The sequence below is a fragment of the Vulpes vulpes genome, chromosome 5 (genome assembly GCF_048418805.1).
Source record: "Vulpes vulpes isolate BD-2025 chromosome 5, VulVul3, whole genome shotgun sequence".
Taxonomy (NCBI): Eukaryota; Metazoa; Chordata; class Mammalia; order Carnivora; family Canidae; genus Vulpes; species Vulpes vulpes.
The window spans coordinates 77,862,058-77,881,527 of NC_132784.1; the positions used below are offsets into that span (position 1 = coordinate 77,862,058).

The 19,470-nt window shown below is 60.6% G+C and overlaps 1 protein-coding gene across 1 annotated transcript; it reads left to right on the forward strand.

Annotated features, from left to right (window-relative positions):
• The first annotated feature begins 2,400 nt into the window (after positions 1-2,400).
• On the forward strand, positions 2,401-16,415 carry RTN4RL2 (reticulon 4 receptor like 2). The gene is made up of 3 exons (XM_072758978.1): positions 2,401-2,754; positions 8,466-8,947; positions 15,521-16,415. Exons 1-3 carry the CDS (start codon positions 2,724-2,726, stop codon positions 16,271-16,273), a joined length of 1,266 nt encoding a protein of 421 aa, XP_072615079.1. The 5' UTR covers positions 2,401-2,723; the 3' UTR covers positions 16,274-16,415.
• The last annotated feature ends 3,055 nt before the right edge of the window (positions 16,416-19,470 follow it).

Below are 19,470 nucleotides of genomic sequence, written 5' to 3' on the forward strand. Positions count from 1 at the left end.
AGATAATTACAGGAAACCGTGCACCCGTACAACGGGATAGGGGCAGAGGGGTTTGTGACCCTCTGGTGTACACTCAAGTTGGAAGTGGCCCCCCGGGGCTCCCAAGGCCCAGGATTACAGGCAGGGGCACCCCCTTCCCTGCATCTCACCCCGGGACGGGGGATCCCCTCCCAGCTTCGGGTGCTGGCCTGTGCTGGGGACCCGGGGTCTCCCCCACCCCTCTCCGAAGATCGCGGGCCCGGGGAGCCGATGACAGCACACCTGAGTCAGCCCGCCGCCCACCCGCCCCTCAGCGTCTGTCTCCGCATCTTGTGATATTTCGCTCCCCGGGAGCCAGCCCCACTGCGCTCCGGAGGCAGCTCGGCAAACAAACCCAGCGACAGATTGTGCCGCGGCTCATTCCGGGGAAGGACGCCAAATCCCACCCTGCTACCCCCAACACTCCCTCCCCGCCGCCCCCTCCAGGCCCTCCTCCCCGGCGCGGGGCCGCGGCAGGGTGGGTCCCGGGAAACGCTGCGGCCTATTCCTGCCTCCTAGAGATGGGAGGGGGGCTGGAGGGGGGCTGGAGGGGGGCTGGAGGGGGGCTGGAGCCCAGGGGGGCCCTTTGCGCTCCCACCTCCCCCGGACGTGAGAGGCGCGGGCCGGGGCACTGGGTGCGGGGCTGGGGGGGGGGGCGGTGCAGGAAGGGCAGACCGCAGGCCAGCAGGGGGCGCCCGAGCGTCCAGGTGCAAGAAGGCCGAGGCCTGCCGCGGAGATGGGGTGGGGGGCGGCGGGGATAGACACCTCGCAAGAGACCAGAGGCACCGCGATGTAGAGTCCGACAGGCAGGGAGCCTCAGGACAGAGCGGAGGCGACAGGGACAAGGGGAGACAGAGAGAGAGAGAGAGACGCCTCAAGATGGGAAATGACAGGGAGAGAGGGAGGAGGGGAGAGAGGGGAGAAGGAAGGGGGGGATGGAACAGGGAGAGACTACAAAATATGAATAAGGGTGGGGGAAGAAAGTGAGAGAAATCGGACGGGAGCCAAGGGAGAATGAGAGGCTATGGGTGGAGCAGAGAATGAATGGGAAATAAGAATCCGGCATTTATAAAGCGCCGACTGTATGCCTGCTGCTGCGCGCTACTCGGGCACCCACAGGAGAGGAGGAGCCCGAGGGCGGGCGCGGGGGAGGGGTCCTTTCCTGCGCTCCCCGCAGCCGAGCGGCGGCCCGGGGCTCTCCACCTCCTCGGGTGACGCTGCGCACAGATGGCCCGGCCCGGGCTGCACGCGCCGCTCCCGCAGCGCCACCCCTGAGGTGTCCCCGGCCCCGAAGCGCCTTCCCCGGGTCCCCGCACCTGTCGGGAGCCGACGCGGGGCGCCCCGGCTGGGGAGGGGGGGATGGCGCGGCCGGGGTCATCATCCCCGCCGCCTTTGTGAGGAGGCGCCCAGGTCACGGATCGGATGGCATCGAGCGCGGCCACGAGAGGCGCGAGGGACCCCCACGAGCTCAGAACGCACCCCTCCTTTAGAGGAAGCAGCAGCTCCAGTGAAATCAGTGGTCTCCTCCCCACGCGGGAGATGAGCGATTCCCTTTAGGGCGCACCACACATGCACATAAAAATGCACACACTCGCACGCGCACCCAAACTTGCACCCGCTCACCAACGCATTAAGGGGCACACACACACACACACACAGAGGCACTTGTCCCCTTGCCGCCCATCCCAAGCTCACTCGCGCCAAACTCTCGAACACCTCACGTTTCCCACGAGCGCGAACACGCACGCTGGTGGGCACTCAGCGGCTTACCCGTGCGCACACTCACGTGTCCCCCCCCTTCCTAGGCCCGTTCAAAAGGTCGAGTGCCAGCCCTCTCGAGCCGCACCTGCACAAGTGTCCTTGCGCACACGTGCACGCTCATATGCACTCAATCTTGCACACGCAAACTCTTGCACGTGCTCTTCTCACAATCACACGCACTAGGGGCTTGGGGTCTGGGAAGGGACGGGAAGGTGGAATCTAGGAGCTCTCCCAGGGGAGGGAAGCGGCGGAGGCCTGGGCATTGGCGCCGGGGACACAGCAGGAGGGGGAGGTGACCCAGGAGCCCATCTCCTCCGGGGAAGTTGGGAGGGGGGACTGGCCAGGTCCACGGCGCCCTCTCGCTGCACTGCACCGCCCCCCTCCCCCGGAGAGGATTTCTCTCGAAGCGCGGCTCCGCCAAGGCGATCGAACTCCGTCCTCCGGGCTCCCCAGGGAGGGGAGGGGGCCGGGGCGGAGGGGGCCGGCGAGCCGCTCCCGCCTCCCGGTGGCCAGGAGAGGGTTAAGTCGGCGAGCTAGGAAGCGAGGGAGGAGCCAGCGAGTGCGGGAAGGAGTGGGGGTGGTTGGGAAGAGCATCCTCGCTGTCCCCACTCTCCCTCGGCGAGCAGCCGGGACGCACGGACCGACGGACTGACGGACTCGCGCGCCGCCTGCGCGGCCGGGGGGTGCCGGCACCCGGCGTCGACGGCCGGCTCCAGCCCTCCGAGCCCCGTCGCGCCCCGCCCCGTCCCGTCGGGGCCGATGGCTCCTCCCGAGGCCCGCAGCCCGGGGGGCGCAGGGTAGAGCGCCGCGGCCGGGCCACCCAGCCCGGGGACTCCCGGGCCCTCCCGGAGCCCCGCGGGGTCCCCGCCGTCCGTCCGGCGGGCCCAGGGAGCGAGTGGGAGCGCCCTCCCCCCGCCGCCCCCTCCCCCGAGCGTCGAGACAAGATGCTGCCCGGGCTCGGGCGCCTGCTGCAAGGTAGGGACCCGGGCCCGCCCGGCGGGCGGAGGCCACCGGGGGAGGGAGGCGGGCGCCCCCCGCAGGGCGCGAGGGTGGGGCCGCTGTGGGGGCGGGGAGCCGGGGAGGGGTGGGGGCAGCGGGCTCGGCCCCGGGCCCCGGCCCCGCCCCCGCGCCCCGGCTCGCCCGCTGGGGGAGCGCACCGGCTCCGAGGCCGCCGGGAGGCGCGGGGAGCTCGTGACCGCGGGGGGACGCGGGGGCAGGCGGCCCCGGCCCGGGCTGCACCTGCTCCGGGGGACGCTGAGGACTCTGGCCGGCTGGGGAAGCGCCGACTCAGCAAGTCCTCGTGCCCCGTGCCTCAGCACTTTCAGTCACCTGGGAGACAGGGGGTGTGGGTAGGGGGGCTGTCTGGGCGGATCGGAGGCTCGGAGGGAGATCCGAACGGCCCTGCCAAGTAGGACGGATGGAGGGCGCTCGAAGGGGGAGAGTTCCCCGGACTGAATGACAGACTAGGGTGTGGACCAGAGATTGGGGGTGGGGCGGGGAAGGGGTCGGAGAAAGGGGGAGAGCCAGAAGCGGTCGGTGATGGAGAAAGTGGTCAGGGGAGGGGGGTGCGGGACCGAGGTTAGACGGGAAAAGCAAGCAGGGAAATGGGCCCCAGGTGAGGATGGAGGAAGAGAGAGGGAGAGGGGAGACCAGATGCACAGAGGGGTGGAGAGAAGGCGAGGGAGAGGAGCCCGGAATCCGGAAGCGAGGGTGGGCAATGGCAAAGAGGAGGGCTGGGACCCTGGGGACCAGGAAGGAAAGGGGAGTGGAAAGATCGGAAGCCTAGAAACCAGAGAGGGACTGGGATGGTGGGTAGAGATGGGGCATCAGGAGCCCAGAAGAGGGTCAAGAATGAGCACTAGGGTTGGGGACAGAGAACCATAGATGGGAGAGGGGCTGGGGGTTGATGGGGATGGGGATGGGGACGTAATCTGGGAAGGAAGGAAGAGGAGGAAGAGGACAAGATGGGAGAGAGGGATGGGGTGGGGGGGGGATCCCCAGGGATGAGACAAAGAGGCTTCTGGTAACCACTTCCACGTGGGAAGCCCTCCATTCCCAAAGCTCCTGCCTGTCACATCCCTTCTCTCAGGGAGTGGTCTGTGGGTTCTGAGCTCTGGGCCTTGGGGGTGGCTGTGAGGGGGGAAAGGGTGAGGATATTCGAGTGGGGTGGCAGCCTCCAAGGGTGGGCACCCTAGCTGGCTGTGTGCTGCCATTTATATCTCTGGGCCCCGTCGTCGGATCCTGCCACCGCCACCACGGTGGCTGCTTATTTTGGGGTGTTACATTCTGGCAGAGTGAGAAGCTGTTTGCAGCAGCACTAAACCTCCGTCACCCGCATCAGTGCTTCCCCAGACCCCTGCGTCACTGGCATCGCCACCACCTCCATTCTGCTCCGCGCTCCCACCTCCTCAGCCCCTGCCCCCTCAGCATCTGCCTGCCGGGCCTTAGCCCTTCCCCAGCCTTTTGAGTGTGGAGCTGTCGCTGCTCATCTGGGACCCTGTGTCCTTCCTTCAGAGCCAGAGCCCTCGACTCCCCTTCCAGGGAGCACCTTTTCCAGAGGCCACTTTGCCCGGTGGGTTAGCATCCTGGCACCTGCCCTCCATCTGCCTCCTCCTAGAGCTCCTTCTTTCACCAGAGCCTCTGGACTAAAAGGTGGCTCCTGGGGTGAGAACCTTATTTCTGAGCCTGGGGTACTCCAGGGTGATCGCCCAGAGTCCTTGACAATGGTCCCTCGGTGAATGGATAGTTTTTGGCTCTGGGCACCTCCGCCTTCCGGGATCGATACCATGTTCTGGCCTCTCTCCGCTCCCTCCGCAGGTCAATCCTAGCCACATCTCTTGGACACCGCTCATTCCTTTTTGACTCCCAAATGGGCCGTCCCTTAGAGCAGCCGCAAGCTGGAGCCCAGAAGAAGAAAGTTGCAGAGAGCCTGGGTCCCTTCTCTGCTCTCACCTTGCACAGTATCATGGCTGGCCCAGCCCCGTGCACCTGGGTGCACTCTCTGTCTCCCTTTACCTCAAGGGCAGTGACTGTCACACTCAGGTGTGGTTTCCCTGGATGATGTGAGGTCTCCCAAAGAAAGGTCAGAGGGTCTGTTCCAACATGGGCTCGTCCAGTCTGGGTTCCACCTTACACTAGCAGCATGACCTGAGGCAATTCTCTGTCCCCCAGTTGCCCTCCCCTCATCGGCAGACAGGAGGCAATAATATTGGCCTCGCAGGGTTACGCTATGTTATACTCTCTGCGTAAAGACATGTAGTAATACAGTGTCTGGTGCACAGTAGGTGCTTAATAACAGATGGCTGCTGCCCATCCCTGCTCTGCACTCCCCTGTGGCTCTAGCCATCACCTGCTGACTTTAGAAAAAAGGAAGAGGAGGAAAGAGAGAAGATGGAGTGAGCCAAGAGGGTGGGGGAGGTTGTCACCAGGGGCTTTCCTCAGCCTATCTAAGTAGTGAGGGGTGAAATGAAGGCTTCAGGAAAGATATTGAAGGCAGACTGTCAGAGATCCAGGTCAGGAGGCCTGAGCCGCTCCCTCAGAAACTGACCCTTCCCTCTTGGACCCTGTGACATAAGGGGTTTGCTCCTGATGGCCACTGATGTACCCCCTCCCCTTTCAGCTCCAACACTCTGCATCTCGCCCTAGTCTTCGCCAGGGAGTCACAAGATGGGGGCTGGGAGTGGACGTGTGGTCCTCAGGGAGGGAGAGAAGACAAGGCCTGGAGGGAAGGAGGGATGGTGAGGAGCCGTGGGAAGCAGGGGGTGGGGAAGAAAAGGGCAGACACCGGGCAGGGACAGAGGGCGCGGAGGAGGGAGAGAGGCATGGTGCTCCAGCGCCCCCCTGCCTCTGCCCAGCAGCGCTCCAGCCAGGCCTGGGGGTAGAGAAACCCAGAGCCCCCCACCTTCCCCTCCTCCTCGCCTCCAGTGAGAGCCGCAGCCTGAATTATGGATGAGGCTCCTTGGGTTACAGCTGCTTTGCACGGCAGAGAGGGCCAGAAATGGCAACAGAGTCACTGTTACGCAGCAGCTGTCACGGAGGGGCCCCCTGTTCAGGGCCCCTCCTCAAAAAGCCTGCAGGGAACACCATCTCCCACTTGGGGCGGTGGGCCAGTGGGCTAGTGGGCTGAGATGCGGGTACATAGAGGGACGGGCGAGAGGGAGTGTGGGGAAAGAGGAGAGGAGCCCCTGCATGTGGGCAAGCAGGGGGCTAGGGAGTCACAGGTCAGCCCCTGCACACTTGGCCTCCAGGCCAGGGGAGACCCTGGGCCAGGGAGAGGCCCCCCTCCCGCCGAGTCTGGAGGGCTCTGGAACTCACGTCCTTCCTCCCCCCTGTCTCTCCTGGGGTATACCAGTCAGCCCCAGAGGCTGGGGGGGAGAGCTCCGTCATCCTCCGGAGTGCTGGTGGCCTCCAGAGCTCACACTCTCCGGAGCTTTGTGGATAAGGGGTGGGATTAAGGATCAGAAAAGGATTTGACTTCCTCTGGTGTCAAGTCCTCGGGGGAAGCAAGCTTAGAGGGTGACTGCTAGAAGGAGAAGTGTCCTGGCCAGTCATGACGAGAACCCTCTCTGGTGCCTGCCCAGTTGATCACTCTGCTGTGTGACCTTGGGCAAGTTTCTTGCCCTCTCTGAGCCCCAATGTCCCCCGCGTAGGGCAAGAACTTGAACCAGCTGAACCTGGAGGACCTTTCCAGCTCTGAAACCTCCGGTTCTAAGCCCCAAACCTCAGGCCTCACGAAACCCACCCCCAGGGTTCCCTGCCGCGCTCCTGCCCCCCACCTCTGCCTGGTTCAGTTGAGGGGTGAGAGACGTGCCCCTCCACCCCACGTGGTTCTGAAAAACTCGGGAGGAGAAAGTAATCGTGAAACGCCGCCCGGGGGAGGGGTGAGAAGGGCCGAGAAACGCGGAGGTGGTGTGAAGGAACGGAACAGCAGCCGCTGTGTCACTGAGTATTACATCACACCCAGCCTACACACGCACGGGGCGCACTCACACACGCGGAGGACAGCCGGCACACACTCGCGCGGCTCGGCACCAGGAGGGGCCTCTTGGAGCTGGGTGGCCCCGAAGTCGAGGAGTGGGAACACCACACACACCAGGCGTGGGGTCCCCCATCCCTGCGCCTGTGTGTTCTCCCGGGGTGGGGGTGGGGGGCCAACGGCAGAGCGTCCATGATATCCGTCCACACCTGGCCTTGTGCACACACCGGGTTCAGCAGCACCATATGCAGTGAGCACCCAGCTCACACCCGTACCTAAGATCACACACGTGTGCATATGCACACACACACATTCACGCGCAGCGATGTCTGGGGCACAAGGCACCACTGAAAATCACAGACCCTCAGTCCCTCCCCTGGAGTGTCTGAAACCCACAGAGCCCCAGGATCTCAGGTCCTCGGCCCCGGCCCTGTCATCCTTCCCTTCACCCGCATGGACCCAACACATTCCATGAAGCAGAAGCTTCTCAGTCAATGTGTGCCCAGAAATCACGGCCCAGCGTGTGGGGTGTAGGCTGCCCTTCTCCCCAGGCAAACGGGCCAGAAGAAAATCCGAAGAGTCATCTGGCAGTCATGAGAAAGGTCAGAAGGCAAGCTAGATCCAGCCCAGAAGCTCACAGCTGTGGTGAGGGCAAGAAGGCCAGGCGACGGGGATGGGCGAGGGGGTCCTACGCCCCCTGCCCCCGCACGGGATGCAGGGGCCTGGACACTACTCTTTAGCCCCAGGCCTCTGGGCCTCCCTGGGCCTGCTTCTCCAACCATGTCCTAAGAAGGCTGAACTATTTCTGACATTCAAGAGTTACTTTGAAAAAAATACATATATATATCTCAAGTGACTTTGAATGAGAAGAGCCTGCGGTATAAAATGCAGATTCCCAGGCAATCCCCCCGAAAGTCTGATTTTGCCTGCTTTCTGGGCCCACCTGGCTGATTCTGTTGCAGGTGGCTGCTGGCCCCATTCAGAAACGCCCTGACCCCTGGGCCCTCAGGGCCCTTCCGGCTTGGACAGGCCCTGGTTCTTCCAAGGTGAAAGCTGCTGGAAGGTGAGGGAGGCGAGCTGCATGCCCCGGTGGGCTCGGCAAGACCAGACCCCGGAGCAGCCCAAGGGCCATTTCGCACAGACCTTAGATTCACGAAGATTCTCAATTTAGTTCCAGCCCTTCTCCAATGGGGGCGATTCGCCCCCCCTCCCCCAGCAGGGGACATCTGGCAAAGTCTGGAGACATTTTGGTTATCATAACCAGGGGGCAGGTGTTACTGGCACCTAGTGGGCAGAGGACAAGGGAGCCCCTGAACATCCTAAATAAGATGTCGCATAGGACAACCCCGTACAACAAAGATCCATCAGGCCTACCATCCCTGCTGGAGAAGCCCTGGGCCATGGACAAACCTACCGCAGTGAAAACCAATGACAAAAGGCCACCACTCATCCAACAACTGTCAACCTTGCTTTCTACAGTGTCCTCTTGGCATTCCTTTATTTTTTTGTACACCAGGAGCCTCAGAAAGCCGAGGAGGCCAGGGCTTCTTGCGACACTGAGGTTACACTCAGAACCCCTACCCATCAATCCAGAGGCGCTGCCCTTGCGGGGGGGGGGGGGGGGGGGGGGGGGGGGGGGGTTAGGCGCCCCCAGGCTGGCAGGCCTGGCCCTTGGCCCCGCCCGGAACCTCCCCACCTCCCTCTCCCACAGGTCCCGCCTCGGCCTGCCTCCTGCTGATGCTCCTGGCCCCGCCCCCCGCGGCCCCCAGCTGCCCCATGCTCTGCACCTGCTACTCGTCCCCGCCCACCGTGAGCTGCCAGGCCAACAACTTCTCCTCCGTGCCGCTGGCCCTGCCACCCAGCACGCAGCGACTCTTCCTGCAGAACAACCTCATCCGCACGCTGCGGCCCGGCACCTTTGGACCCAACCTGCTCACCCTGTGGCTCTTCTCCAACAACCTCTCCACCATCTACCCGGGCACCTTCCGCCACCTGCAGGCCCTGGAGGAGCTGGACCTTGGCGACAACCGGCACCTGCGCTCCCTGGAGCCTGACACCTTCCAGGGCCTGGAGCGGCTGCAGTCTCTGCATCTGTACCGCTGCCAGCTCAGCAGCCTGCCCGGCAACATCTTCCGCGGCCTGGTCAGCCTGCAGTACCTCTACCTCCAGGAGAACAGCCTGCTCCACCTCCAGGTGAGCCTGCCCCGCCCCCAGCGCACCTGCGCACCGTCCTGGTCCCCACCGTCCTGGTCCCCGCGCTCCTGCCAAGCATCCCTAGTTCCTGGCCCCTGTCCTAACTTCCTGTCCCTCTCACTCCCGCCAGGGGCTTCTCTGTTCTCTGTCTTCTATCTTCCTGGCTCCTCCTGTTGGGGTCCCTTGCGGCCTCTCTCCCTAACTCTCCAACCCCCCCATCTGTCTCCCTCTGCCCGTCTGTCTGTCTATCCCTTTCTGTCCCTCTCCGCCTCTCTCACAAACTTGCCTCCCCCATCTGTCTTCTTCTGCCTCTCTGTCTGCCTCCCTTCGCACGCCCACTCCGCGCACGCCCCCATGTCTGTCTGGGTGTATGTACGTGTCTCTTTCTGTGATCCCTCCTTTCCCCCTTTTGTTTGCCTTCGGGGGACTCTCCCTTTCCCCAGGCACCCAGCCTGAAGGCCTTGGTGGCTGCTTTTCTCACCCACCCCCACACCCTCCGGTCCCGGGAGGAGGAGCAAGAGGGCACAGCCCCTGCAATTATGCCCCAGGAAGGTTCCGCCTCTCTCCAGCTCACCAGGGATTGGGACAAGGGGACGACGTCCCGCCCTTTCCGGATTCCTGTCCCCCAAACCTGTCCTCCCCGTGCAAGGGAAGAAGGAAAGGGAAAGGTAAAGAGTGGTTAAGTAGCTGGAAAATGGATGCCCTGGAAACGGAAGGAATAACAGTAATTGCTATTTATTGTTATTATCATTGATCTAAATATTGTTTATTGTTGTTGTTATGCTGACTGTTTGACAGCCAGATCCTCCCATTCCATTTCCCCAGGAAGCAATCACACACCCTCCAAACCACTCTGGAAGAAATTCCTCCCTGGTCTACACAGCCTGTAGCTGGAAGGGGGTAGGGACCTCCAAATTCTCCCCTCCCCTGTGCCCCCCCACATAAGCCTGGAAGGCACATGCTCCTCCTCACTCCTGGTCGGGTCAGTGCCTCCCTGGTCTCACCAATGTGCCCGCCCATCCGCACATCAGGTCGGGTTGATGTTGACACTAGCAGTAACAACCTGACAAACGTGTATGGAGCACCCCACTATGTGCTACGTGCTGAGGAGACAGCAGTAAATGGAAGAGACAAAGCTCCCTGCCTTCAGACAGAGCATTCTAGTCAGGGAAAGGGACAAGAAGGAAAATACACAGTGTGCCAGAAAATTCTGTCCTGGCCATTACTGCTGCCTAAATGGCCGTCACAGTAGCGCCCACCACCACTTAGTGGGCGCATTGTGTGTCTGGCACCGTGCTAAGGACTTTGCAGGCCTGGACTCTGGTAATCTTTACTGGCGTGTGGCAAATGTTAACCTTTCCAAGCCACAGTCTTCCCATCTGGAAAACGGGGGCAGCAACAGCCCCCCATCTCCTAGGGATGTTATATGCGTTCAGTGCATGAATAATTTGTAAAGCACTTAGAATAGTGCTTGGCATACGGTAAGCACTATATAAATGCTTGTTAAAATACTATTTTAAAAAGAGAACCAAGCCTCGTTAAACACTGGCCTTGGTGAAATGGCCCATCTTGGACTCGATCCTGGAGATCTGGGTCAACTTCATGGATGATACTGAGGCCACAAGCGGGTCCCAGAATACTCCCTCCCTTTCCTTTGCTTCCTAAATTTGCCTCGCACCTCAGGATTTGCAAAGCACATCCAGCCACCTCATCTCACTTCTATGGCCCTGTCGGGGGTTGTCTCCTTACAGATGGGGAAGCGGAGGCCCAGGGCCCCAAAGGCTTTGTAGGTAGAAGGCCTCTACACATCAAGACTTTTAAACCACTGGCCACGTCACTGGGGGCTTGTGTGTCTCAACTTCACAACAGCCTGGTTCTGGGGGACAGTTAGGGGTAGTAGGGACACAGAAGTTCCTGGTGCCACACGACCAGGAAGGGTGGGTAGTGCTGGAGACTGCGAGGTCTGATGACATTTCAGGAACTTCTGTCCTCCAGACCTCTCCCCCAGGCTCTGTCTAGGGGCCGGGGGGCAGGAAGGACAGCAGAGCGCTCGTCTCTGAAACTCACTCTTTGGAGGTTCCAATCTTGGCTGCGGTGTGGCTTCGGACAAATGACTCAACCTCTCCACCTTCATTTCCTTGTCTATAAAATGGCAGTCATGGTAGTACTTTAAGTTTATCTAAGAAGCTCTATAAGGTTTAAAATTTAGTCTAGAGCCACCCTCAGTACAGGCGGGGTCATCATCATGTTACTACTAGTAGTTCGACAACTACTCCTGAGGCCCTGACCCCCTCGTCAATACATATTGGTTGTTCAGAAGGGCGAATCTGGGGCCAGAGTGACTGAGTTTGAATCCCTGCTCTGCTGCTTTCCGACTTATTTAACTTTAGGCAAGCTGCCTCCCCATTCTGAACCCTGGTTTCCTTATCTTTAAAATGGGAAAAATTAAAGTAAGACCTTCCACAAAGAATGGCTATAAAAAGCCAATGAGTTTGTGTATATAAAGCACATAGTTCAGTGCAGAATAAATCACGTCATGATGACCCGACCCTCTTCCACTCTCAGGCCACAACGGCAGCCAGTGCATGGGCTCAGGAGAGTTCTGGGCAAGGGGGTCCTTGAGTGAACAGGGTGGTGGTGGGGGGGGGTTCTTCTGAAACGGGACATGCTTGTCCTGCACCCTGTGGTATGAATGGCATGGTGCAGGGCATCATGGGAAGGAAGCATCCTCACACCTGGCCCCTTCCTAGAGCAGAAAGAAAGAGCCAGCTTCTGCCCAGGGGACTGCCGGGCAGAACCAGGCCCGGAGATGCGACAGGCAGGTGAGGAAATGTGTGGCTGGGGTGAGATGCACAGAATGCAGGTGTGACCTAAGATGGAGCCTGCCCAGAGAGGGGAGCTGCGGAGGGGGTGAGGGGGGCCACAGCTCTTCAGGAAGGTGGAGGTGGAGGTGCGGGTGGAGGCAAGGGGGGGTGGGGTTTCTCACGGACTGTCCGTTGTAGGCCAGGCACTGTACCAGGGGGCGTTCATTCATCAGTGGGTATGTATGGTGCACCTACTACATGCCAGGTGGTGTTCTGGGTGCCAAGGATTCAAGAGTGAGCAAAAACAGTGTCCCCCACTCTCCTGGAGCTTATTTTCTACTTGACTAGAACCAGATGATAGAGACACCAGCTCTCTCCCTTAATCACTACGGCCTACGTGGTTTAATAGGGCACTCAGGCAGAGCGGGGTTTGAATCCCAGGCCCATCTCTGGCTTGCTGTGTGGCTCTGGGCAAGTTACTTAACCACTCTGAGTCTCAAAGGACCCATCTATAAAGCGGAGAAAAAATGACCTGCACCTCAGAGGTTTGTTGTGAGGATTAAAGAAGACGCTACTTGAAAAGTACTCAACACGATGTCTGGTTCAGAGTAAGCATCATTTCCCCCCTTTAAGGGCTGAGGATACTGAGCCTCTGTGAAGTCCAGTGACCTCTGACCAGTCCATTAAGGAGTACAACCTAGAAGTGGCCCAGGTCTGCCTGACTCCAGAGTTCAGGCCCAACCCATATAGCTGCTGGACCCTAGGCAAGTCGCTTGCCTTCTGGGGGCCTTCCTCTCCTATTTTCCGGAAGGGACGTAATAATATTGTCTGCCTCGTGGGGTTGTGATGATTCAGTTACTACATGGGATCCGGGTAGCACAGAGCTTGGCACACAGTGCAAACTCTGACGCAGACGATGACAGTGACACCTGGCACAGATTGGTGAGCACTGTGAGTGGGGGTGCCTGGCACAGAGTAGACACTCAATACGGCTTTGTTGAATGAATGAGGTACACTCCAGGACTCACTTACTCATAAATATCAGATGAGGTTGGATCTTAATGATCAACTCTCAAGTCCCTTGTTTCACAAATGAAGAAACCTGAGGCTCAGAGAGGTTTGTGGAGCTGCCCAAGGTCACACAGCCCAGCAGCCAGTGTCAGAGACTGGAGCTGGGAGGGTGGAAGGAGGCAAAGTGAAAGGCAGGATGCTGGATGCTGTGGGGGTCTGGGGCGGGGATGGGGCAGGGATGCTGCCTTGTGAGATTCCAAATGGATGCAGAGAGCTGTGAAGCGACCTGGGTGGAGGTGAGGGAAATGTGGTTTTGGAAATGGAAGTCGATGGCTTTAGCAGCCGCTGTCAGCCCAGAGGGAGGGGGCACGGGGTGGGGAGGGCGAGGGCTGTGAAAGTCAAAAGCTTATTAATGCACAGAGAAGGGTTTTAAGAGGGAGGGAGGAAGGTCTGGATTTGAGAGCTGCAGCTCAGGAAGTGGTTGGGGGATTTGGCAAAGGCTTGGATGAGGGGAGGGGTATGGACCCCTAGATGGAGGCTCAGTGAGAGGAAGGCCAGGACATGTGCAAGCGGGGAAAAGGAGGAAGAGGAGGAGGTTGGGATCAAGGGATTCTGTAGCTCCCTGCATTGGGGCTATAGGTCAAAGGCACCTGAATTTCTGGGGTGTCTGAACCTTGGGTTGTCCCTACCTGACCTCTGGAAGCACCCCCCCCCCCCGCCCCCGAGTGTGATGACCTCCACTTCTACCCCCATCCCCTGTTGATCCTGATCAGGAATCTCTGGGTGTGTCCCACTATGGCTGGCATCGTAAAAAAGAAACCCGAACTAGGTGTCTGAGTGGAAGGGTTTCGGAGCCCACTCCCTGGGGGCCAGGAAAAGAAGGACAAGGCCACCAGGCCAGGCTGGGGTGGGCTGAGGCCACAGGCGTGCAGAGAGCCCACTGGAGACCTGAGCAAGGCAGGGGGTGGTGGCAGCAGGGGGCGCAGAGAACGCTGGTGTCACAGACACCCAAGAAGGTTGAGGGGACGGATCTCAATGTGGCCAACAGGAGGGTTCTTGGCAGGCTCAGTTCCTGGAGCGGAGAGGGCGGAAGGCAGATGGGAGGGGGCGAGAGAACGCCGGAGCACAGGAAGGTGGGGGCTGTGGGTGTGGGCTGGGAGTCAGTGCCCTCCCCCCCACCTGAGAGCCGGGACAGGCTCCTGGCTGGGATGGGCAGGAAACGGTGGGAACCGGTGGGAACCGCAGCCGGAAACAGGATCCAGGGGGGAGCTGGCTTCAGCACAGCGGATGCTCTTAGCCCTGAGAGCCAGAGCTTCTGGGCCTGCTGACCACAGTGATGTCCTGCACCAAGTTGGTGGGGGGGAAGGTCAGTACTGGGGTTCTGGGCCCCTCTCTGGGTCTCAGTGCTCTCCTCTAGAAAAAGTGGCTGGGCGGCTGGACCTGGAAGCACTAACTCCCAAGTCTGGCTGGCCATCACCAGGCTGGAGAGCTGGTTAGAATTCACAATCCAGCCCCCACCAGGAAGCATACCTAGACCTATACCTGCACCCCCATTAACTCTGAATCAGAGTTCTAAATCCTTGCAGCACTAACAGCGCCTGATTCTGGGACTCCCCAGCCCCAAGAAGGCCGGTGGGACAACCCCTCCATGGGGGCCAGTGATCAGGGCATCAGACAGCAGGCTTCCTTCCCCTCCCCTGCCACCTCTGGGCGGGTGGAGCCGACACTGAGTCCTTTTAATATCCTAACAAAGCAGAATAGTAGAACTTTTGAGCCTCAGGAAACTCCTCTGTTAGAGCAGAAGGGATGGACCTAATTGTAACTGAGGCCCTACTGTCGTAATAACCACTGTTTATTGGTGGTGGTCTATGTGCCCACCGAGTGCAGTATCCTTCCAGCATGATCTCACCTAATCCTCCCTCAGCCTGCTGAAGGGGGATATTCTCTGAGCTATGGGTCCTGAAGAAACTGGATGAGGCTGAGTAGCCTGCCCAACACAACGCAGCTGGGAAGAGGGCAAGCTGGATCGGAAGCCCCGAGCTCTCCCTCCTGAGCCTGTGGGCTTCACTGGACCGAATCCCATTGTGCCAGGCACTGTGCCCAGCACTTCACCCATCTGCTTTGTGTGGATTGTCTTCCTAATCCTCAACACAAACGCAGGAGGACGTACACTCATCCCCATTTTATAGATGAGGAAACGGGCTTAGAGAGATTACTAGCTTGGCCAAGTTAACCACGGTGGCCAACCCACTGAGTGCCTACCTCATGGCAATCTTGTTCTGAGTAACTTAACATATACGGCTTCATTTAATCTCGGCATCTTACAGGCGAAGAAACTGAGTCACAGATACTGAGGCTTGCCCCCAGTGGTGGAGCCAGTGCTGGACAGATCCCAGGATTTGAAGTCAGGAAGTCCCGCCACGCAGTCTACATGCTGAAGCGAACGGTGGGGGGTGGGGGTGGGGGTGGGGTCTCATTCTCCAAGTGTGGTCCCCTGACCCGCAGCATCAGCAACACCGGGGAGCGCACCCCTCCTGCCGCCACACCCCAGACCTGCTGGGCCAGAAACTGGGGCTCTGCAGGGCGTGCAGAGCACTAACGTTCGAGATAGGTTAGGGGAGGTAGGATTCGAACCCAGGACTCTCTGAAACCCTTCCGTTCCACCACGGGCCTCCCCTCCTCCCCACCCGCCTCTAAGGACGGATCTCTCTAACCCTCCCCCCTCTCCCCCCGCCCCCACCCCCCCCCCCACCCCCAGGATGACCTGTTCGCGGACCTGGCCAACCTGAGCCACCTCTTCCTCCACGGGAACCGCCTGCGGCTGCTCACGGAGCACGTGTTCCGCGGCCTGGGCAGCCTGGACCGGCTGCTGCTGCACGGGAACCGGCTGCAGGGCGTGCACCGCGCGGCCTTCCGCGGCCTCAGCCGCCTCACCATCCTCTACCTGTTCAACAACAGCCTGGCCTCGCTGCCCGGCGAGGCGCTGGCCGACCTGCCCGCGCTCGAGTTCCTGCGGCTCAACGCCAACCCCTGGGCGTGCGACTGCCGCGCGCGGCCGCTCTGGGCCTGGTTCCAGCGCGCGCGCGTGTCCAGCTCCGACGTGACCTGCGCCACCCCCCCGGAGCGCCAGGGCCGCGACCTGCGCGCCCTCCGCGACTCCGACTTCCAGGCCTGCCCGCCCGCCGCGCCCACCCGGCCCGGGAGCCGCGCCCGCGGCAACAGCTCGTCCAACCACCTGTACGGCGTGGCCGAGGCCGGGGCGCCGCCCGCCGACCCCTCCACCCTCTACCGAGACCTGCCCGCCGAGGACCCGCGGGGCCGCCAGGCCGGCGGGGACGCGCCCACGGAGGACGACTACTGGGGGGGCTACGGCGGCGAGGACCAGCGCGGCGAGCAGACGTGCCCGGGCGCGGCCTGCCAGGCGCCCCCGGACTCCCGCGGCCCCGCGCTCTCGGCCGGGCTGCCCAGCCCTCTGCTCTGCCTCCTGCTCCTGGCGCCCCACCACCTCTGACTGCGGTGCTGCGACGCGCCCCCCGCCCCCGGCCCGCCCCGGCCCGCCCCGGCCCGCCCGGCCGGCCCCCTGCGCCTCTGCAGCCGTCCTCTCCCCTCCCCGGGACGGACCAGCGCCTCTCCCCGCCCCTGGGCTGCGGGCTCTCGCCGGGGGGTGGGGGGAGCGGGGTCGTGTCTGGTGGCCCAGCCCTAGTGTCCCCAACTCCGGCCATTAAAACTCTCCCACCCCCACGCTGGGGTGGGGCACCCCAGGCAGCCGCTGACCCCTACTCCCCGTGGACTCGTGGACTCGAGAGGGGCTTTTGTCTGCAGAGCATCTTCCACCAGCAGAGCCTTTGGAAGCTCCCTGGAAGGGAGCGCCCCCCCCCCCACCCCGACCCCAGGAGCCCTTTGGAGGGATGCCTCAGTTGGGGCCAGGCTAACCCTAGGCCCCTGCTTATCCTAGCCCCCCTCAGCCTCCCAACACTGGAGGAATACTTTTCTCCTAAGTCTACCCGGGACACTTTTTAGGGCGCCTGGAGAGGACTTTCCTCTCCACCGTGGCCCCTGTGTGGTGAAGATCAACAGAAGTTGTTTGGAAAAAAAAAATTTATTAAAAAATTCTATTATTTTATCTTTTTCTGTAAGATTTGTTGACTCAGGACCTCGAAAGTGGGAAGAGGGCTTAGAAGCATCAGGAATTCAGGGCCAGGAGGGTTAGAAAAAAGGGATCCATCTCATGCCTTCCAAGTGCTTCTTGCCTGGTTGAGCTGGTATGCTGCTGCCTGCAGAGGAGGAGCTGAAGACTTAGGAAGAGGGGGTGACCCTGGAGTCCCCAGCAGGCCGGTGAAATCTGACAGCCAAGAGCAGGTGCTGACATCACCTCACCTCCCAGTGGCCTGGGAGAAGCCGCTACCTATGACCCTGATTTGTCTGGCACCTGAAGAGCTGAGCTTGTGGGGAAGGCCTGCAGCCTGGTCAACAGCTCCCTCCCAGGCCCTCTTCCTTCAGGAAGGAAGAGCATTTCCCACCTTACCCTGCAGGGAGAAATAACAGACATCCAGGGTCACAGCCAGCCCAAACATGACTTTGGACAAATCTGAAAAAGGCACCTCATCCTCAGGAGAACCCAGCCCCACACCACAGCAAACACCTCAGCAAGCAGAGCCTAAGGCTGAATTTCAGCTCATAGTTGCCCCCTTGGCTGAGTGCCTTTGTGCAGTGTGCAGCCTGCACAGCTGTACACAACTACCCTATATAGATCAATGGTCTCTTTCCCTTGACTCCTGTGAGGTGGGATGGGCCAGGGCAGAGAAGCAGTTCTGCAAGCAGGTTAGAAGAGAGACCACAGGCCTAGGGGCGCCAGAGGGATAAGAATCTCAAGTTGGGGTGCCCTGCTGGCTTGGAGCATCTGAAGCTTGATCTCTCCAGTGCATGAAAGGGAGAATCGGGTTACGGCTAGGCCTGAGGAAGGAAAAGCTCGACTAAGAAGGACTTGGGATAGAGATTGGGGGTGAGTCTCATCAGAGCAATGGAGGGGAGAAGCTTGATGGTTTACATTTAGGATTAAGAATGTAAACTGGGGGTGCAGATGGAAAGAGAGGGGACCTGGATGCCAGGGCTCAGAGAGCGGGGATGCCGAGATCCCGTGACCATGGCTGGGCAAGTCAGAAGGATGGCAAGAAGAGGAGGCAGACATGGGAAGGTGTGGACGCTAAAGGCCTTGGAGGCACTGGAAGCAGGTGGATCTGGGTAAGAATGAGGGAGCAGAGAAGGCAGCTAGCTAGTGAGGAAGCCGGGGAGCCTCCGGGTCTGGGGTCTCCCGGAGGCCTGGGGCAGGCTGGCTTTGGGGAGACTAGCCAGCGGGACTAGGGCTCTGATGGAGGAGGAGCCGCTGCAGACTGGGCAGGGGGAGGGAGGATGCTGGGAAATCAGAAGCAGGCTGTCCAGGTCACAGAATTATCGTTGTGAAATATTCATGGGCCTTCGGTCCAGATGCTATTTCAGAACAGTGAAAGCAAAAGGAGTGTGCGAGCCTCAGGAAGAAGCCCACAGCAATGCCTCTTTCCACCACCCCCACCTCCACCACCATCAGCCCAGACAGACCCACGGACGCCCATCACGTGCACACCCACGCTCACGCGCTCTCTCTCACACACTCACACAACGCGGAGCTCCAGAGCACGTGCAGGCAAGCTGACACCCACGGGTCCCACCAACAGGCAGATGCACCCCAAATGCATGCACACGTAGCTGCCTCAGCAGGACCCCGCACAGAGACCACCTCTAGAGATCTCACACGCACAGACCCCCCACCCACCGACCCAGAATCTCCAGAAGACTGATTTACAGCCCTGAGCTGCACACTGTGAGACAGGAGGGGCTTTCAAGGACATCCAGTCCAACCACCAGTGCTCTGAGGGAGAAACTGAGGCCGAGAGAGGGGAAGGGATTTGGCCAAGACCCCCAACCCCTGAAGGAAACAAAGCTCATTGACCTGCCGGATTCTGCGAGGGTATCCACATTCTGCACTACCTGCCCGCGCCCCCCTCACCCCCCCTCTAATCTCCTGTGTCTGCCCACTCCCCCAGTCCCCTCCTGGGGCCCTGACCCATCATCCCTCCCATTCCATTCCTCCTCCCCCCTCCCCGCTCCCCCCACTCCACCTCCTCATTACCTCCTGCCTAGAATAGAGAAGAACACGGAGCAGTACCTTCCTCTCTGGTTTTCCTACCTCAGTCTCTCTCCCTCCCACCCTGCCTGCCCGTGGTAGCCAGATCCATCCCACCCAAATGTGCATCGTGTTTTCCTGTCAACTCAGAAACCTGCAATGCCTCCTTAACTGCCTACAGGTTAAAAATGAAATGCCCAACAGAGCATCAAAGATCCCTCGGAGTCTGGTACCAACGGCCTTTCTAGCCTTTTCTCTCTCGCGGCCTCGCCCCAAATCTTCACTCCAGCTAGAATGGTTGTATCACGCTGGCCCTGGTTAGCAGGTACTTGCAACCCACCACCCTGCTTTGAACTCTCCCTACAGTTCCTCCATGGCCCCCGAGCTAGGAAGCCTCTCCCCCTTCTCCCCAGAGAAGGGCTCACTAGAGTCCTGCCCCGAGGCCAGGCTGCCCCTCTCTGACCTCATCAGTGGGGGTTCTTTGACTGTCCTTGGAAGCTGCAGTAGAGGCTCAGCTGAGGCCCCCCACTGGCCACCTCGGGAATCGC

Coding starts and splice junctions, on each gene's coding strand:
- RTN4RL2 (XM_072758978.1), top strand. CDS start 2,724: ATGCTGCCCGGGCTCGGGCGCCTGCTGCAAG. Junction 2,755..8,465: donor GCTCGGGCGCCTGCTGCAAG/GTAGGGACCCGG, acceptor CCTCTCCCACAG/GTCCCGCCTCGGCCTGCCTC. Junction 8,948..15,520: donor ACAGCCTGCTCCACCTCCAG/GTGAGCCTGCCC, acceptor CCCCACCCCCAG/GATGACCTGTTCGCGGACCT.